The sequence below is a fragment of the Chenopodium quinoa genome, unplaced genomic scaffold (assembly GCF_001683475.1).
Source record: "Chenopodium quinoa cultivar QQ74 unplaced genomic scaffold, ASM168347v1, whole genome shotgun sequence".
Taxonomy (NCBI): domain Eukaryota; kingdom Viridiplantae; phylum Streptophyta; class Magnoliopsida; order Caryophyllales; family Amaranthaceae; genus Chenopodium; species Chenopodium quinoa.
In genome coordinates, this window is record NW_018743292.1 from 10,810,852 (window position 1) to 10,829,070 (window position 18,219).

The 18,219-nt window shown below is 35.4% G+C and overlaps 3 protein-coding genes across 3 annotated transcripts; all 3 read right to left on the reverse strand.

Annotated features, from left to right (window-relative positions):
• Positions 1 to 3,425: 3,425 nt before the first annotated feature.
• LOC110735948 (FRIGIDA-like protein 2) lies at positions 3,426 to 5,757 on the reverse strand. Its single transcript, XM_021916120.1, has 4 exons — positions 5,406 to 5,757; positions 4,485 to 5,081; positions 3,900 to 4,069; positions 3,426 to 3,695 (listed from the first exon to the last, which is right to left on the reverse strand). Exons 1-4 carry the CDS (start codon positions 5,755 to 5,757, stop codon positions 3,426 to 3,428), a joined length of 1,389 nt encoding a protein of 462 aa, XP_021771812.1.
• On the reverse strand, positions 5,535 to 6,393 carry LOC110735949 (DNA ligase 1-like). Its single transcript, XM_021916121.1, has one exon. The coding sequence runs from the start codon at positions 6,391 to 6,393 to the stop codon at positions 5,791 to 5,793; it is 603 nt and encodes a 200-aa protein (XP_021771813.1). The 3' UTR covers positions 5,535 to 5,790.
• A 376-nt stretch (positions 6,394 to 6,769) lies between these two features.
• LOC110735950 (trichohyalin-like) lies at positions 6,770 to 18,219 on the reverse strand. Its single transcript, XM_021916122.1, has 9 exons — positions 15,399 to 18,219; positions 14,345 to 14,935; positions 13,582 to 13,751; positions 13,273 to 13,352; positions 12,884 to 13,028; positions 12,425 to 12,801; positions 9,536 to 9,731; positions 9,237 to 9,377; positions 6,770 to 6,886 (listed from the first exon to the last, which is right to left on the reverse strand). The coding sequence occupies exons 1-9, from the start codon at positions 18,217 to 18,219 to the stop codon at positions 6,770 to 6,772; spliced, it is 4,638 nt and encodes a 1,545-aa protein (XP_021771814.1).

Consider the following 18,219-nt stretch of genomic DNA (forward strand, 5'->3'; position numbering starts at 1 on the left):
AACGGATACCCCGGATGATTGGAGATCCGCCTCCAACGGTCAAGTTAGTACTTGTTTAAGGAGTAATTAATGCGGAATATTGTAATTGAGTCTCTCTAGGTGAGAGGGTTTAATGTGCGTAATCCCCTTTAATGAGGATTAATGAGCATATTTATATGCTTTGGGATGCGTGCCAATTCCTAGGTTTAGGTTAAACCTAGAACTGACTGGGTCTCCCACGAGGATTGGGCCTTGTTGGCCGGTTTTCCCATTTAGCATGGGTGGACACATGTCGCGTCGCAATTGGTCCGTGGAGGACGTATCTCTGATTGACACGTGGCAGGCTCCTATTGGCCTACGTGAAGGACACGTGGCGGAACCTGGTTGGTCCACTTGTCAGATGGTGATTGGTGGATAAAAAAACCCCTTATCAAAATCCTTTTAAAATAAAATCCTTTTAAACAAACTTTTAACAAAGTCAACAAGCAGTTTTATTGTTGCATAAATCTCTGATTATACGGTTTTGTCAAAGCAAATATTTAGCAAGTTGTTGAGATAGTGGATTAGTGAGCAAGGCAAGGAAACCTCCTTCATGATCACCATTGGTCACGATTACTCCACAAGTTGTTAGTGGGGTGTTGACATGTGTGTGTGATTATAGTGGGAGGTTAATGACTAAGTCTTCTCTATAAATACTCATGCAATCTATCTCAGCAACTTACAACTCTTGAGCATAAAAATTCCAGTAGAAATCCTATAACAAAAAGAAAGTTCTTGTCCTTTATATATTCTTGAGTGTAATAGGTATTTGTAATTACAGATTGTATTCAAGTACTTTGGGTTTGGGATTGTGAGTTTGTAAAGTGAGGTTAAGGAAGCTTCGTTGCTGAAGTCTTCTGAGAGAGTTGGGAACAAGTTCCTAATTTGTGGAACTTGTTAACGGGTTTGAATTTTCACTTGTAAAGAGTTTGATTACATAGTGGAAATTTGGAAAAGCCTATATCCACTCTTGTCTTTGTTTTATTTAGTTAAAGTCCGCAAAAGTTTTAGACTTCACCTCAAATACAATTCACCCTCCCTCTTGTGTTAGCCAGTTAGACTTTCAAAATCTCTCCCTCAAAATCTCAAACAACCTTTGTCATCACCAAAAAAATCTTCCTTGGAAGACTCGTTATATTGCAAGAAGTTGGAAAATACAAAACGTAAGTTGCAACAAGGGTACAAGAACTACGAAAATGGAAGAAAGAAGATATGTTTGATTAGATTGGGTGATCTCCCTTCACAACCTACTACAGGTTCAAGAAAGCAAAATAAGTTGAAAGAAACGAGCTTAAGAAATCGTAAAGAGTTAAGAGAGGTCAAGAATAATAATGGCTCGTCAAATACTTGGTTGTTGAACAAACTATGTACTAGTGGTACGGTACGTCAAGATAAAGAACAAGATTATGGTACTCGGCCACCGGCAACGAATTCACAGATCAAGATTAAGTCATGAGAGCAAGCGAAGAATTAAAGATGTATCATCATCAAAATCAATTTCTTCTACTAGGATTGAGGTTGATGAATGGTAGAATAGTGGCTGTGGTTGAGTAGAATGTCGTTATATTTCGTTTTATGTATCATGTACTATGTTGAAAGAGATTTTGATGTTTACCCCCGCCCGTAAATTGTGTGTTACTCGTAATTTTTACTGCTTTTCGTATTATTCGTATTATTATTATTATTATTATTATTATTATTATTATTATTATTAAATCTCATTATTATTATTATTATTACAAGCTTAGGTATGCACGCCACATATAAGAAGTGTATTAGTATACTTTCATTAACCATACAAAATTGGTTACATATATACTTATTGTACATACTTGGAGATAATGCAATGCGTGCACGATGTTATAAGATATTTTAAATAGGATTCTTTTATATATATATAGGAAAGTACAAAGAATATATAGGAAAGTACAAAGAAATTCTTTCTACTTTAGTGAACAATAGGAAAAGTACATATTAGAGAAACAAAGAAAAAATACAGTACAACTTTTAAGCTACCAATATTACTAGAAATAGAGGTAACTCTAAGTCGCTATTAAATTATTAATTGTTACTAGTATTTGTCATCACGATTACACATCAATTAATAAGGTTCGAAAACCCAATAGGACAACCTCAAACATATAGCTAGATTTATAACCAAAGATACACCATAATTAGCGGTGTCAATTGCCTTCTTGATAATCTTGTACTTTGAAATACGAAAATGAGTGGTGTTAAAACTCTGTTATATTCGGTTCATGATTCTTAATATTTAACTAAGATAAATAAATATATTTTTTGACACATCAAGATAAGATTACCATCGATTTTTTTAGGGATTGGATGCATTTTTATTTTAAGGAATGGATTAAAGGCAGTTGAAGGAAGAGAGGAATGTGGGAAAAAAAAAATGTATGTGGAGTAAGTTTTGAGATAAATGCTTTTTTTTTTAGTAATTTTTGTTTGTGGCTAGCCACATGTACAGTATAAGAATAATCCTTATTTATTTATATGGTGACCTTATTTATTCATAAGAGTAACCTTATTTTGTCCATTAGAGTAACTCCAATTCATTATATGAGTAATATCAACTAATTTAGAAATAAGTATCCTCATTTGTTCATTCAAGTAACCCCTATTTTTTGTTTTAAAAATTAAAAGAATGATTACACTTATGTAAATGAGTAACCCCTTTTTTCATTTAAATAACTCCACATACATACGTCAAGGTAACTCCATTTGCTCATCACCGTAACCCCCTATTATTACTTAGTTAATAGCCTTATTGTGAAGTGGCCACACCATGTGGTTAGCCACATATACGAATTTGTGTTTTTTATTAAACCTTTATAAGTTTTAGAAGATTTTGTAATTAAGAAGGATAACTTAATTGAAAAAAAAAAAAACTGAAAAAGTTTTTTTAATGATATTTTTGTCAAGATAATTTTCCCAATCAACCAAAGAGTTGTCTTTAAAGATTAACACATAAACGAGTAACCCCTTTTTTCATTGAGTGGTAATAACTTTATGCATAAATATTATATAAAATTTCAGTGAAATAATTAGCATGTGGTCCTCAATTACCACATGATGACAATCTGACCAAAAAAAAAAAGGTGAAGTACACCTACATATCTCTCTCTTCCTATTTCTATCTACCACGTGCTTATAAACTATTTTAAAAATTATTATGTATTTGCAATTACATAAATATTGAATTAAAATGATAACAAAATTATATTGGATATATTTATTTTCATATTGTTTGTGTTACAAACGTGTGAAGAAGTATAGACATATGAAGAAATTCATGGATCAAATTTTTTGGGTTACAAAAATACACAGGTCAGAGTATTTAATCTATCAGTTTGCATCCACCTAATGACTTAAACTAAACTCGGACCAGATTAAGGCGCTACTTGTACTTGGTGATTGTTCTCTATTCTAGGACGCTTTTGTAGCTGTTCTGGACTTGCTATGGAATCACAGGAGCTTGCACTGCGTTTATTATCATTCCATTGTGTTAGAGCACCCGCCTTCCTTTCTTCTTTCGCCTTTAACAATTCTTCGATGCGCGATAATAGGGGATCAGGTGGGAATCTAGACTCAAGCTTAAATGTGGCAATGCAGCTAGTAACATCTCGAAGAATTAATAGTTCCTTGTCAATACCTTCAATCTGTAAACAAAAGACCAAAATTATACAAAGTAAGATAGTTTGTCCCATGACCAGAACATAGAGAGATGAACGAGAAACTATATAACAACAAGAAGAATGACAAGTGATGCAAAAATCAGATTGTAAATTAGCTTCATACTATTCAAGCAAATGAGATGCGAAGTAATAATATGATCAGTCACATACATTGTTTATGGGTAGTACCTTCGTAATAAACGTTCCAGCTTTCTGTTTCTTATTCACTTTTTTATTAGACATGTCCAAGTAATTTTCCAGCAAAGGCTCTGGCGGAAATATATCTTCCAACTTAAAAATACAAATGCACTTGACTGCTGTGAGTAACTTCTTTTTTTGAATATAAGACTTGATAAGCCCTGTTCAATGCAAAACAGAAAATAAAAAAAATTAAAAAAAAAAAAAAAAGGGTAAATACGAGTATTAGTCTAAAGAACAATGAACGAGCACCATAGATGTACAAACTTGATCATAGCAGAAAAGGAATTCCTGTATGAAACTCATAGCCTAATAATGAAAGTAACATTCTTAAAAACTAGGAAGCTAATGAGTACTCGTGAGTAGGTTAGCTTAACTACTTAAGGACTCGTAATTCTGAACAAAGTGCGGAATGTGGATGGATGTCAACTAAATTAGCTTAGTAAGAGTAGTTAGTTAAATGTGATATCTAGGGATCGAATCACGTATACGCTATTTGTACTTCAAAAAATATAATAACAAATTGTCATTTAGCAAGTTTACATTATATTTGAGATAATGAAGATATATGCATACCTGGGATCTTATCTGAAAGTCCCAATGCATTGCATAAAGTCGCTTGCTGCTCTAGCCGATAAATCTTACATCCACAATAAAATGAACCAAAAAGGGTAACAAGATCATCTGCATTAAAACAATTTGCTAACATGAACGCAGCTACAAACTGCAAAAAACCGAAATTATCTGTCGGAGTTCTGTTCTTGGCGGCCTTTAACAACATAGCTAGATGCCTTGCTTCCTCTTTGACATGTTTCGTAATTGGAGGTGATAGTTTCATTAACTGCTCCAACAGCAATATGCAACTATCTTTATAAATTGTGGTCATATTCTTATCTGAGAAATTTTGGTGGAATGTTCGAGTGACTTCCATAACAAGTTTTCCTGGATTAGGAGCACATCTAAGAGCGTCCAATATCCCTTCAGGTGATATTGTTTTCGCCTTCACCTGGTCCGTTATACAAAATCCCAAAAACAATGCATCCATTTTAGTGCAATATGAACGGACTTGATCACCACCAATACTTGATGATGAGGAAAAATCTTTTGAACATGCTGTTTGGTGGATTTCTGAATTAGGTAATTCCTGCCTCAAATTTGTCAAACTTCTACTACCTTAACAAATCAAACAAGAAAGAGCAAGTTATTATCAGCTGTGATCTTAGTTTAATTAGACGAGGTTATCTTGCTAGTTAAAGCATAGGGGTGGTACTCAAAGGTTGTGATTATTAAATCTCACTTGCATCATACTTCTTCCATTAATTATTACAGTTGATAAACTTTTTAACGTTAGTAAACTTTTATAAAAGTTAATTATATTGAAATATATTTGAGACGACTCTAAATAGATTAACATTATTTTTAATTATAACTATAAATCACAAATAAAAGCTAGTTAAAATAAAGTTTTGTCAGCTAAAAAAGAAAGGAGTTGCTCACCATAGTGTTTCCCTTGATACTCTTGTGCTTGACAATTAGAAAGTATGTGATGTCCATCACCCTCTACTTGATCATTGAGCTTGTTCTCTTTCGACTCGATCACCTTGTCGAAATCATTAGTTTCCTTATCATCCCTTCCTACCAACTCCTTAGCCTCCACTGCAAGGAATCGCTCCTCAATTTCCTTTTCCTTCAATTCCATCTGTATAGACCGCTCATCCAATTGCTTTCGAACCAACTCCATAGCTTTTGCATCCTCTAACATTCGCTTCTCTTTCGCCTCTAACATTTCACAACGCTCATCAATCTCCTTCTCTTTCAACCCTAACATCTTCTCTTTAGACTTTAACATTGAGCTTTGCTCATTATTCTCCTTTTCCGTACGCTAGAGTGCAAAGTACAACTCATCCATGTCATTCATATCCTCCTCCAACTTTACCTTATTTTGTTCCAACACACTCTCCTTCATACTCAACTCCTTCTCTTTGGCATCCAATGCTTCGCCTCGCTCACTCATCACCTTCGCCATCAACTCCATCTCCTCAACCCGGTCCTTAACCGCCCTCTCCCTCTCCTCCACCTCCTTCATCTGCTCCTTAACCCGCTCGAAACCCTCCGCATTCCGCTTTTTTCCCACCTCCACCGCCTTACACCGTTCACCAAGCAAACTCTTCTCCAACTCCAATGACTCACGTAACTCTCTCACTTCCTTTTCTCTCAACCCTACACCGTTGATTCTCTCGCGCAACGACTTCTCCTCCGAATCCAACTTCTTCTTCCATAACTCAACCTCCTTTCCTAAATTATGTAACTTGTTTCTAGTCATATCAATGTTCCTTTCCTTGGCCTCGACATCCTTGACACGCTCCTCGAGCGAATTGTGGACCTTAGCGAAAGAACCCTGAAGTGTGCGCCATTGCTCACAAAGTGAAACTATTGAATAAGTGCGAGTCTGGAAGTCGGTGAAAGTTTCGCCGAGTTTGTGCATTACTAGTCTTGAAGACTTAAGGTCGTTTGAAATTTTGATCAAAAATTGTCATAGTTGATCAAACTTTAGGACAGAGTATTATGTTTGATGAACATCAACAAACTAACAGCAAGAAAATTGAGAGAATCTTCATTGAATTGATGGTAAACTTGGTACAAAATTGAGAGAATTTACAGGAGATTTAGAGAGAGAAAAGAGAAGATCATAAAATAGTTGTGATTCTCATTACATCTGAGAAAAATGAGCAAATACAAGTATTTATATTCTGTTATAACACTATTCAAAAAAAAATATTCTTTTATAACAGAATTGATTCTAACAAACTAATGCCACATCAGCTTAAGCTCTAACAACCTTTATGCCAACTCAGCTGAAGTTAGTTATCACCATATTCTAGAGAGTTTTCTGATTTAGCTGCTGCTGAGTGCTGACTGTATTGATCTTCTGGAAACTTCTCTGACTTGGCTGCTGTTGCTTGTAATGGTGCTATTATCTTCATTACACAAAATTAAATTTGAAAAACAATGATTAAACCGAAAATTTTTGCAAAGAAACAAAAATAAACAATAAAGAATAATACAAATTCTTAAATGGACCTGGTTCACACAAATTTATTGTGGACCATTAACATTAGAGATACTATGATTGTTTTATTAATAAATAAAAAAAAGGTCACTACATTAAAATTAAAATAAAGGTTATTATGTTGAAATAAAAGCGATTGTGACATTATAAAAGGTATAAGAGGTTAATTTTTTGGGATGTAAACAGAAATAACATTAAAGGTCACACAAGTTTTAATAAAGGTTATTATGTTAAAAAATAAGGATACTATGTTAAAATTACGGTCACTATGTTCCAAATAACGTTAGTTCTGCGTGTATATAAATAAAAGATAGTGGTTATAACTAATAAATTCTTATACTCCGTAAACAAGATTGGGGTTGTTGGCTTGTTGCCTTCTTGGAATATAATGGTAGATAAAAAGGAAAAACCGAAAACGTCATTTTCTTTATTTTTTGGTAAATAACTAAAACGAGAAAAGAATACATTTATAGTTAAAGTTATTAATTAGGCCCCATTTACTACACCTTATTTTAGCTATATTGAAATTATTTTTGCTGAAATAAAATTAATTTTACTAAAGTGAAATTATTTTTGCTGAATTGAAATTATTTTTACTGATTCTTTATTATATTTCTTCTTCAGTTACTGATTTTTACTGAACTAAAATTATTTTTACAGAACTTAAATTAAATTTATTGAACTAAAATTATTTTTAACTGAACTGAACTTATCTTTACTGAACTGAAATTATTTTTACTGAATAATTATTTTCTTAAGATGAAGTTGACAGGGTCTTAGTAAGCGAAAAATAAAATGGATATATACAATGTATATTTTTTGATGCAGAGTACGTACTTACTATATTACTCCAAACTAATAGTCTTAGGCCATATACTCTTCAACTTGTTTAGGCAATTTAATTGTGTTAAATAAAATAAAATGTAAGTATGGTAGTTGGAGAATTAAAAAATATTGTAAAAGAAATATAGTAGGTTAATAGTTTACGGAAAAGTAATGAATGTGACTATGTGAGAGAAAAGAAATAATCAAAAAGAAAAGTTAATAGTGGCTTTGGGTGGAGACCATGAGTGGAGAAAGATATTTCCTCCTATTTTATTTTTTTTAGTTGCATCACTTTTTCTAAAATGAAAATGTTAAAACAGTTTCACCACACTATAAAATGAAGGTTTTTATGATCAAAATGTAGTTTTTTTGCCAAAAAAAAAAAAACACGGTCACATTTAATAAGTATAACACTTAATAAAGGGTAACATGGATGAGTTGTAATCTAAGGGTCAAGATTATATTTCTTCACAGATTAAGAACACGGTGGGGGTATTTTTAGGAAAAAAACTAAAATCATTTTTTATTTTACCTGGAATCTTCTTGAATTGGAAAGTCCCAACACACGGCATAAATTTAGGTTCGATCTCTTCACACCGATAGATGTAGATCGACATCATTGCCATCATAAAAAAATGTAAATAGTGAGAGAAGCTCTTCAGCATTGAAAATTTTACCTAGTTTCAACTTAGCTAACAATTGAAAAAACCTAAAATGATCTTTAGCAGAATTACTCCCCTTCAATTTTTCTCCCTCACATCCAATCCATGCCCTCTCTCATTCATCATTACCTCCCTCATTCCGCTGCCTTCGCTACCTTCTCCCTCACACAACACTCCGCCTTGAGCTCAGAAACCTGACGCTCTCTCTCCTCCAACCCTCCCCGCCGCTCCTCAACTTCCTCCTCCTTCTCCTCCGCCACTCCTGCACTTCCTTTTCTCTCTCCTCAACTGGGTTGTGAATCGTTCCAAGCTAGTTCTGTAAACTTCGCCATTGCTCGCCGATTGTAAGAATTGTAAAGGATTGAGTTTGAAAATCCTCAAAAGTTTCACCAATATTCTTCATCAACATTCTTGCAACCCTTAAATCGTCGGTAGTTTCTCCATACAAACATATATAATTAATCCAAATACTCCCTCCGTTTTTTTTATTTGCACCACTTACAAGCGTGGAGTTTTAGGAAAATGAATTTGGTATAGTATAATAATGTGAGTGGATGAACAATTTATTATAGTAAAAGTAATGTAGGAACCATGAAAGTGAAAGTATGTGAGAGCGAGTAGTGGTGAGAGAGGAATAATAAATTATGGAAAAATTGATATTAATTATCCCAACTTTACTCCATTTTCTTTTAAGGACTTTTTGTGAGAAACTACCTAATAAAACCTAAATTTTATGATAAACTGTCTAATATAACCTAAATTGCAAATTACAAGTTCAGAAATCTCATTAATAACAACATGCACTCGAGGATCCATGAAAAATTGATCATTTTGGGACAAAGTAAGTCCCAAAGAGTTGATGGCCTCATCATTTACACAGCGTAAAAGAAGCAACTCTTTAATCTTATCATTCTAAAAGGAAGAGATTATATGCATATCTCTTTTCATAAACGAAAATTGTTCATGAACGGGCTGCAAAAACATTTTTTTTTAAAATGTATCAAAAGTTAAATCATATTATATGCAATAATAAAAATAATAATATTAAATAAAAGTCAATTTCTACTTACATCAATAGCAGCCGAATGATTCTCTTGATCTGACATTGAACCTGGTGGAAGAATGACCTGTATTATGCCCTCGGAAGCAGGCACATCAACAGTCCCAACATTCCCCGCAACGTTATCAACACTTCCCCCGACATTCCCCATACTTCCCCCTGCAATACCCTCAACAACATATCCATCCAGAAACTTCAATTTACCCCTAACAGGATACACATCAAAGAGTAAAATCCCACTCTCAAAACTTTTGGACAACCTTTCCTTCTTAATTCTATCCCTAATCAACTAATCATTCTAATGTTGAATTAAGGGTGAAGAAGTACTTAATTCAACATTCCTAAATTTCAACCTATGAAAGTAAATAATCTTCAACATCAAAATACAACCACAACACCACTGGATTTCTCCTTTTTTGTAACTTTTCACACCTTCACACGGTTTTTCAAGAACATATTTACACCAATTCAAATTCTTAATATGTCCAACATCATCAAGTGACTTGAAAATCCTAAGATCAACTGTTCTGTTAGAAGTAGGAGCTAAAAAGGTGGATATTGCATGCATAACAAAGAGTTGCTTAAGCTCATCTCCACCTTGACCTAAAGTAGGTATCCTAGCTTCTAATAAATTAAGTGGAATTTGATCATTTTCATTTGTCAACCCAAAATACAATCTCCAATCACGTTTGAAAACAAAGCCAGGGTTATTTTATTAGTAGATCGAGGTATCTCCTAAACTTTTTTGGGGTTTAAAGGAAGGCAAAACGCATCATACTCAGTCACCACAAACTCCTTATTATTATTGATTGAAAACATGCAGCTACATACCACAATGAAAAGAATCAACTAGCCACCTATACATACTAGTAGGATTTCTTTTCAACTTACAATGATAACAACCCTCCAAAACCGATCTCATTTACAGAATTTTTTTGATCATGAGTAAAGAAAAAAATACAACTTTAAAGCTACCCATATTACCAAAAATAGAGGTTACTCTAAGTCGCTATTGATTGTTACTGCTATTTGTCATCACGATTACGCATCAATAATGTTCAAAAGTCCAACAGGACAACCTCAAACATATAGCTTGATTTTTAACCAAAGATACACCATGATTAGCTGTATCAAATTGCCTTCTTGATAATCTTGTACTTTGAAATACGAAATTGAGGAAATGAGTAGGTGTTAGCCTACAAATAAACAAACTCAAGTTATATATTCATAACTCTGAGATAAATAAAATAGATTGATGCAGATAATTTAGCGATCATTCCACATATTCAATAACAAAATTTGAAAGTAGATGATCTGACCATGAACTTCACACGAATATAGTTAGCTCTCTTAGTCTCTTAGTTAACATAACGATTTGAAGTTGTATAGGTTTAATTAGGCGGAAAGAATTTAGTCTTTAGTTAATGCAGCATAGTTTTATACAGTTAATTATACAGTAAAGTATCCAAAAATGTTGGGTTATTAGTAGTAAATAGTAAAGGATACTGCAGTAGGACTTTAAATTTTACATTCAGAATTGTCAGCTTATAGTTTCAATGAATTATAAATTAGCCTCCTGCAAACACAAAGCGAGCAAAGATGATCATTGCTCCCCTTCATTAACCAAAACAAAAGTTTCATCATATACATTCAACCTAACAATTTGTCCTAACCAGTGCATATATACAAATTATACATCGTAGTTGATGAAATTTCATCCCCGTGTTAGAGAAATCCTCAAGGTTAAAGCATCAAAATTGCGGGTAGCTTATTTACAGAACTTAACCTAGGACTTATCAGGCCGGAACCTTGTCACTAATCTAGCTTCAAAATTATCCACTGACAGTGCTGAAAACTGTACTTCTGTGAATTATATGATCTGGCTTTATATGAAAACTTAACCTAGGACTTATCAAGCCCGAACCTTGTCACTAATCTAGCTTCAAAATTATCCACGGACAGTGCTGAAAACTGTACATCTGTGAATTATATGATCTGGCTTTAGGATGAAAAGTACAATACGCAATGTGAAGAAACTGCCTCACAACTAGCTCAAGCATAAACCTAATATCTCTTCAGATAGAGCAAATAGCTCCTCAATTTCCAGCAACTTATACTGTTATACATGCTTTGATTTGGCACCAGACGAGCTTGATGACCTCCTACTCAACATAAAGAACAAAGAGATCAATGAATAAAATTGAAAAACACTGATAAATTGATAGCAAATGAATATTAACAATCTAATGATTGCAGAGAAAATGAATGTTGAGGAAACAATCAATCAAGGGACATCATACGCGGCAAAATTGACATGTACCTTATTATTATCTACTATAATAACCAGATTCTTGAGCCTCAAATTGATTGACACACCACAAACTCACAATAAGCAAACAGGCACCATTTTATGCATGGCATTAAAATACAATAAAGGGCAATAGACATACGATACAAACAGTTCATTAAATAATGGTTGGCACCCATGTCAAGCTTAGTGTCATGAGATCAAATGCCCCTTAGTCTCAACTTTCAGCTGATCAGGTGAGCAGGAAAAACTGGTTTAAGAAATATGAGCATCCAGTGTGCTCAATGCTCAAGAGCTGCAAACCTTGGTTAAGCAAGCAGCGTTATAATAGCAGGTTAGCTAACCATTTTAGATAATCATTCCAAGTTTATAATTTTCTGTCTACTTGCAGCTAGATAATCATTCTTGCCCATACATTAGACAATAGATTTTTTAAGAAAAACTATTGACTAAAAAAAATATGCAGAGGTGGAAAAAAAAAAAAAAGGCTTACGCCGCTTACCATATGCAAACGAAGGCCGCATATTCAGAGGCACTTGCAGTGGTGACACATATGATGACAGTGCAAATGGAGGCACATTCAGAGACTACACAGACGAAGGCGGCACATTAGGAGGAGACACGAAATGACCAGAGCTGCAATGTGGATCAGTTCCAGAGCTTGAGCCATTAGATGTATGTACATTAGACGTAAAAAGAGTTTTGTGTCCAGAAGAATGTGGCATAGGTTTAAGACAGGGTGTCATATCCGAAGGAGCTACTTGGTCATCATTCTCTGCTCGAGCTCGCTTTTCTAGCTGTCTTGAAGCCCAAGTGCCTGCTCTGCGTTTCTTAATTTCTTTCCCCTTCTCCAATTCCATGATGCGTGATGAAAGGGAATAAAGTGGGAATTTTGACTCGAGCATAAAATATGTAATGCATTTAGCTACATCTTGGAGACTCTTTAATTCCATGCATTCGGCTTCCATCTGCAATTAAAGTCATCAGTATACACAAACATAATCAGCTCATTACAAAATAAGAGAGACCAGAAAAAACACAAGCAAATACAGTAAAAGAGTGTAAAACTGGAAACGAGAAATAAACTTTCAGGTCAAAGTGGAATAACAAAGAGGACAAATTAGGTAAGGTTTCAATATCCAAAATTAGATAAGATAAGAAGACTATATGAGAGCCTGGAAGTTGATCATGTTGTCTAAATGAGGCCATAGAATATGTCAAGTCAGATGCTAAGGTTCAAGGTAGGCAGGGAAAATAAATGGTACAAAAATTCAGCTGATCCCAAGTCCCAAGCATATGAACTTATGAACCTTTAATTAAACAGGGCATAATCCTTGGCAAAACTAAGAACCACAACTTTTTATTACTCGGATCAGTCACGTGACTGATAGTTTTTATCATCCATACCAATCATCACAGAAATTTTACAGATCTTTCACCTGCCAATTACATAATCACGATGAGTGTCACTAAATGAGCTGTGTTTCCATTGAGCACATACAGCAATACAATTGTCTGCCTAATTTTGTTGAACTAGTCCACAAATATATCACATACAAAATAACAAATAAATAAACAAACCGAAATATAACCATGTTTACAAACTTTTGTAAAGTATTTGCATTTGTGTTGCCAAAGGCTGCATGAATAAGACAGACATTCTAAAGGCTTATATACAAAGTTTATCACCTCTGATTTCTTCTGCATAACAGGGAAAGAAATGATCTTGCTACAAAACGGTGAAGTACCTTTGATTGAATAGTTCCATCCTTTTGGATCTCGTTCACTCTTTGCTTCAGAGATTCCAAGTGTTCTTTCAGCAGAGGTACTGGCGGAAAATTGTATTCCAGCTTAAAATGGCAGATGAACTTGATTGCCAAAAGACACTTCTTACTCTTAATAAGGGATCTGATATGATCTGTTTAATGTGAAAATAAATATACAAACAGTTAAAAAAATGTGAGTAGGTCTAAAGAGCAGATAGCACCATTGACATACAGACTTAGTAAGTAGATGAAAAGGCATCTATGATCTATGGTAGGACAATAAGTACTAAACTCACATTTCTCAGTGCACTTTCAAAGCTAAATAACGAAAAAAGTCTCATAAACTGGTAAGGTAAGCAGCATAGAATCAATTTTTTCTTAAAAAATATATTGTTTCACTAACAAAATCATTCTAAAACAAATTCAGTAGTCATTGACATACAAACTTTGTTTGTTCCCCACCCTTCTCTACATCCCTTTTCCCCTTCAACGTTTCAAAAAATTTGCGTTGTCACAACTTCTCCCACCTGTCTTAAAAAAATGACATGCTATTCGGACAGAGCTTCTTAAAAATTCTAAATTAAACCAACCCATACAGGTTCAATGACGGACCTAATATGTTAATTAAACAGTATAATCTTGTAAGCATAATGTAATAATCACACTATGTAAATTATGTCAAAGTAAGCACCAATATTGCAAATTGTTTTATCAGCAAGTCTATGAAAAAGATAAATAATTATACCTGGAATTTTCTTGGAAAGTCCCAACACACGGCATAAATTTAGGATCCCAGGCAGATAGATGTAGACATCATTGCCATCATAAAAAATTGTCAAATGTGAGAGAAGCTCTTCAGCTTTGAAAAATCTTGCTAGGTTGAATTTAGCTAACAATTCAAAAAACACAAAATGATTTTTGGTAGAATTACTCCCGTGCAACTTAGTCTTTAAAAGAGCAGCAAAACTTTTTGCTTCATTTATAAATTCAGGTGTAATTGGTGGTGATATTTCCATCAACAGTTTAAACAAAAATGAGCACCGAGTTTTATTAGCTTCCGTTTGAAGCTTGTATTGGTGGAAAGTTTTCAAGACATCAAAAACAAGCTTTCCAGGATCAGGTGCACATCTAAGCGCATTCAATATACTGTAATGCAAGATACCAAGCTCCCTCACATGCTTAACCAGATATAATCTCACACCATCAACGTCCATATTTTTGCACAAAAAGGAAATATCGGCACCAATTTCTGGTGAGGAAGGAGCTAAAACATTTGCTAATTTAGCGATATCTGAATCCGGTAGCTCCTGACTAGCTTGTTTGCAGCTGCTGCTTACTGAACAATCAGAACATGTGATACAAAATCATCAATTAGCACATACTAACAAAGTAACAGGCATGATGAGCATATTCGTTAACCTATAGTTGATAAGACTAACAACAATATTGATCAACTCGGCAGCTCATACATCAAGAAAACTGTAAGAGAAAACAGATATTTGATCATTCATGACTACATAAAAACATGTTATGAATGGAAAGGCCATTACGAAATGCAGTATCAAGTTATCAAACCACAAGCTTTATACAACTCAGATTGAAATATGTTAAACTCGAAACAGATTTGTTCAACTGAACAACCAATCTTACTGGATAAAGAGGTTGTCTCCAGGACCCACATGGATTATATCTATCTCAATTTGTAACAAGAACAGAAAATTCAATTAAAATAAATAAATAAATGGACTTGAATTTAAAGCAACTAAAAGAAGGGTGTGAAAGAATAAAGCAATGCTTACCAATCTCCATCTCTTTATGCTCTAATGATTGACAACGAGAAAGTATAAATTGCTCATCATTTTGCTTCTCGATTAAAGACTCATCACTTTCCTTCTTTAGTAACTCCTTCCGTTGGCAAGACTCGTTAGTTTGCTTCTCTTTGAATTCCAATTTTCGCCAACGTTCCTTGATTAATTTCTCTTCAAACTGTAGGCCCTTGTTGCGACTATCAATTCGAGTTTCTATTAAAGCCAACGCTTTACAACGCTCACTGATTTGCTTCTCTTTGGTCTCCAATGCTTGGAAACGCTCTTTAATCTCTTTTTCCTTCAGTTCCATCTGTTCATAACGCTTATTAAGTTCCTTTTCCTTCAATTTCAAATCTTCGTTTACTTTCACTTCCACTTGTTGGCAAAGTTCCATAACTTGTTTCTCTTTCAAATCTATGGCCTTACTTTGTTCACTCAATTTCTTCTCTTTCACTTCTACAAATTGGCATTGCTTTTCAAAATCTCTCTCACTACTCTCAAGCCACCTCCAACGCGCATTCATCTCCTCCTCTTTCGACTCCATTTCTTTGAAACGAATGTCAAATTCTTTTGCCTTATCCTCGGTTTCTTGGAAAATCTTATCTTGCTGCTTCTCTTTCAAATCCAGAGCTTGGGAAAGTTCTTTTAATTCTTTCTCTTTCAATTCCAAGTTTTCACAGCTTTTTATTATTTGCTCCTCCTTCAACTTCAACACTTCACATTGCTCACTCATCTGCCTCTCTTTCAACTCTAACACCTTACTTTGCTTACTCAATCGCTTCTCTTTCGCATCCACTGATTGGCATTGCTTAGTTACATCTTTCTCACTAATCTCAAGCCACCTCTTTCGCGAATCCATCTCCTTCTCTTTCAACTCCATATCTTCCTCACACTCCCTAACTCGCTTCTCTATAACCTCTAACATTTCACAGCGCTCAACAATCTCCTTCTCTTTCAACTCCACGGCTTCTTTACACTCCCGAGTTTGCTTTTCTTTAGCCTCTAACACTTCTAAACGATCATTAATCTCGCTCTCTTTAAACTCCACAGCTTCTTTAAGCTCTTGAATTTCCTTTTCTTTAACCTGTAACACTTCAAATCGATCATCAATCTCCTTCTCTTTCAACTTCATACCTTCCTCACCCTCCTGGATTCGCTTCTGTTTAACCTCTAATAATTCACGATGCTTATCAATCTCCTTCATTTTCAACTCCAGAGCTTCTTTATGCTCCTGAATTTGCTCTTCTCTAGCCTTTAACACTCCAAAACGATCATCAATCCCCTTCTCAGTCACCTTCACAGCTTCCTCATGCTCCTGAATTCGCTTCTCTTTCATCTCTAACACCTCACAACGCTCACCCATCTCCTTCATTTTCAACTCCAGAGCTTCTTTATGCTCCTGAATTTGCTCTTCTCTAGCCTTTAACACTCCAAAACGATCACCAATCCCCTTCTCAATCACCTTCACAGCTTCCTCATGCTCCTGAATTCGCTTCTCTTTCATCTCTAACACCTCACAACGCTCACCCATCTCCTTCATTTTCAACTCCATAGCTTCTTTATGCTCCTGAATTTGCTTCTCTTTCTCCTCCATCGCTTTACAACGCTCATCGACATCCTTCTCTTTCAACTCAATACTTTCTTCACGCTCCTGAATCCCCTTCTCTTTAGCCTCCAACACTTGAAACCGCTCGTCAATCCTCTTCCTTTTCAACTCCACAACTTCTTCACACTCCCGAATTCGCTCCTCTTTAGCCTCTAACCCTACAAAACGCTCATCAATCTCCTTCTTTTTCAACTCCATATCTTCCTCACATCCCCGAATTCGCTTCTCTTTACCCTCCAACACTTGACAACGCTCATCAATCTCCTTCTCCTTCGACTCGAGCTCCTTCCATCGTTCCCCAACTTCAACCTCCTTCAATCCCAATCCCTTCTCTTTAGACACCAACATTCTGCTCATTTCATTAATCTCCTTCAATCTAACAGCATTGAATAATTCATCCATTTCCTTCTCTGTCAACCCCAATTCATCCTCTTTTTCTTCCAACAAAACAAACCTCCTATTCAATTCTTCCGAAAATTCCTTCAATTTTTTCTCCCTCTCATCCAATCCATCCCCTCTCTCAATCATCATTACCTCCCTCAATCCCACCTCCTCCGCCGCCGCCTTTGCTTCCTTCTCCCTCACACAACACTCCGCCACACGCTCCGCAACCTCCCTCTCACTCTCCTCCACCTCTCGCCACCGCTTCTCGACTTCCCCCTCCTTCTCCTCCACCACTCTCCGCCGCTCCTCCACCTCATTTTCTCTCTCCTCCACCGCCTTCCGCCGCTCCGAAACCCTCGCCTCCGCAACATCCACCGCCTTAACTCGCTCAAAACCCTCGGCAAATCGCTTCTCGCAAACCTCCGCCGCCTTAACACGCTCTGCATTCTCTCTCCTCTGCAACTCCAAACACTCACACCACTCCTTAACCTGCTTCTCTCTCATCTCCACACCTTCAATCCTCTGTTTCAGCAAATTCTCCTCAAACTCCAACTTCTTCTGCCGCACTTCAACTTCCTTCTTGAAATTCTGAAGCCTAATTCTGTTCATGTCAATTTCTCTCTCCTTGGACTCAACCGCCTTGACTCGCTCCTCCAACGAGTTGTGAATTGTTCCGAGTGAGTTCTGTAAACTTCGCCATTGCTCGCCGAGTGTAAGAATTGAGAAAGAATGTGACTGGAAATCCTGGAAAGTTTCACCAATTTTCTTCATCAACATTCTTGCAACCCTTAAATCGTTTGTAGTATTCTCCGATACAGACAT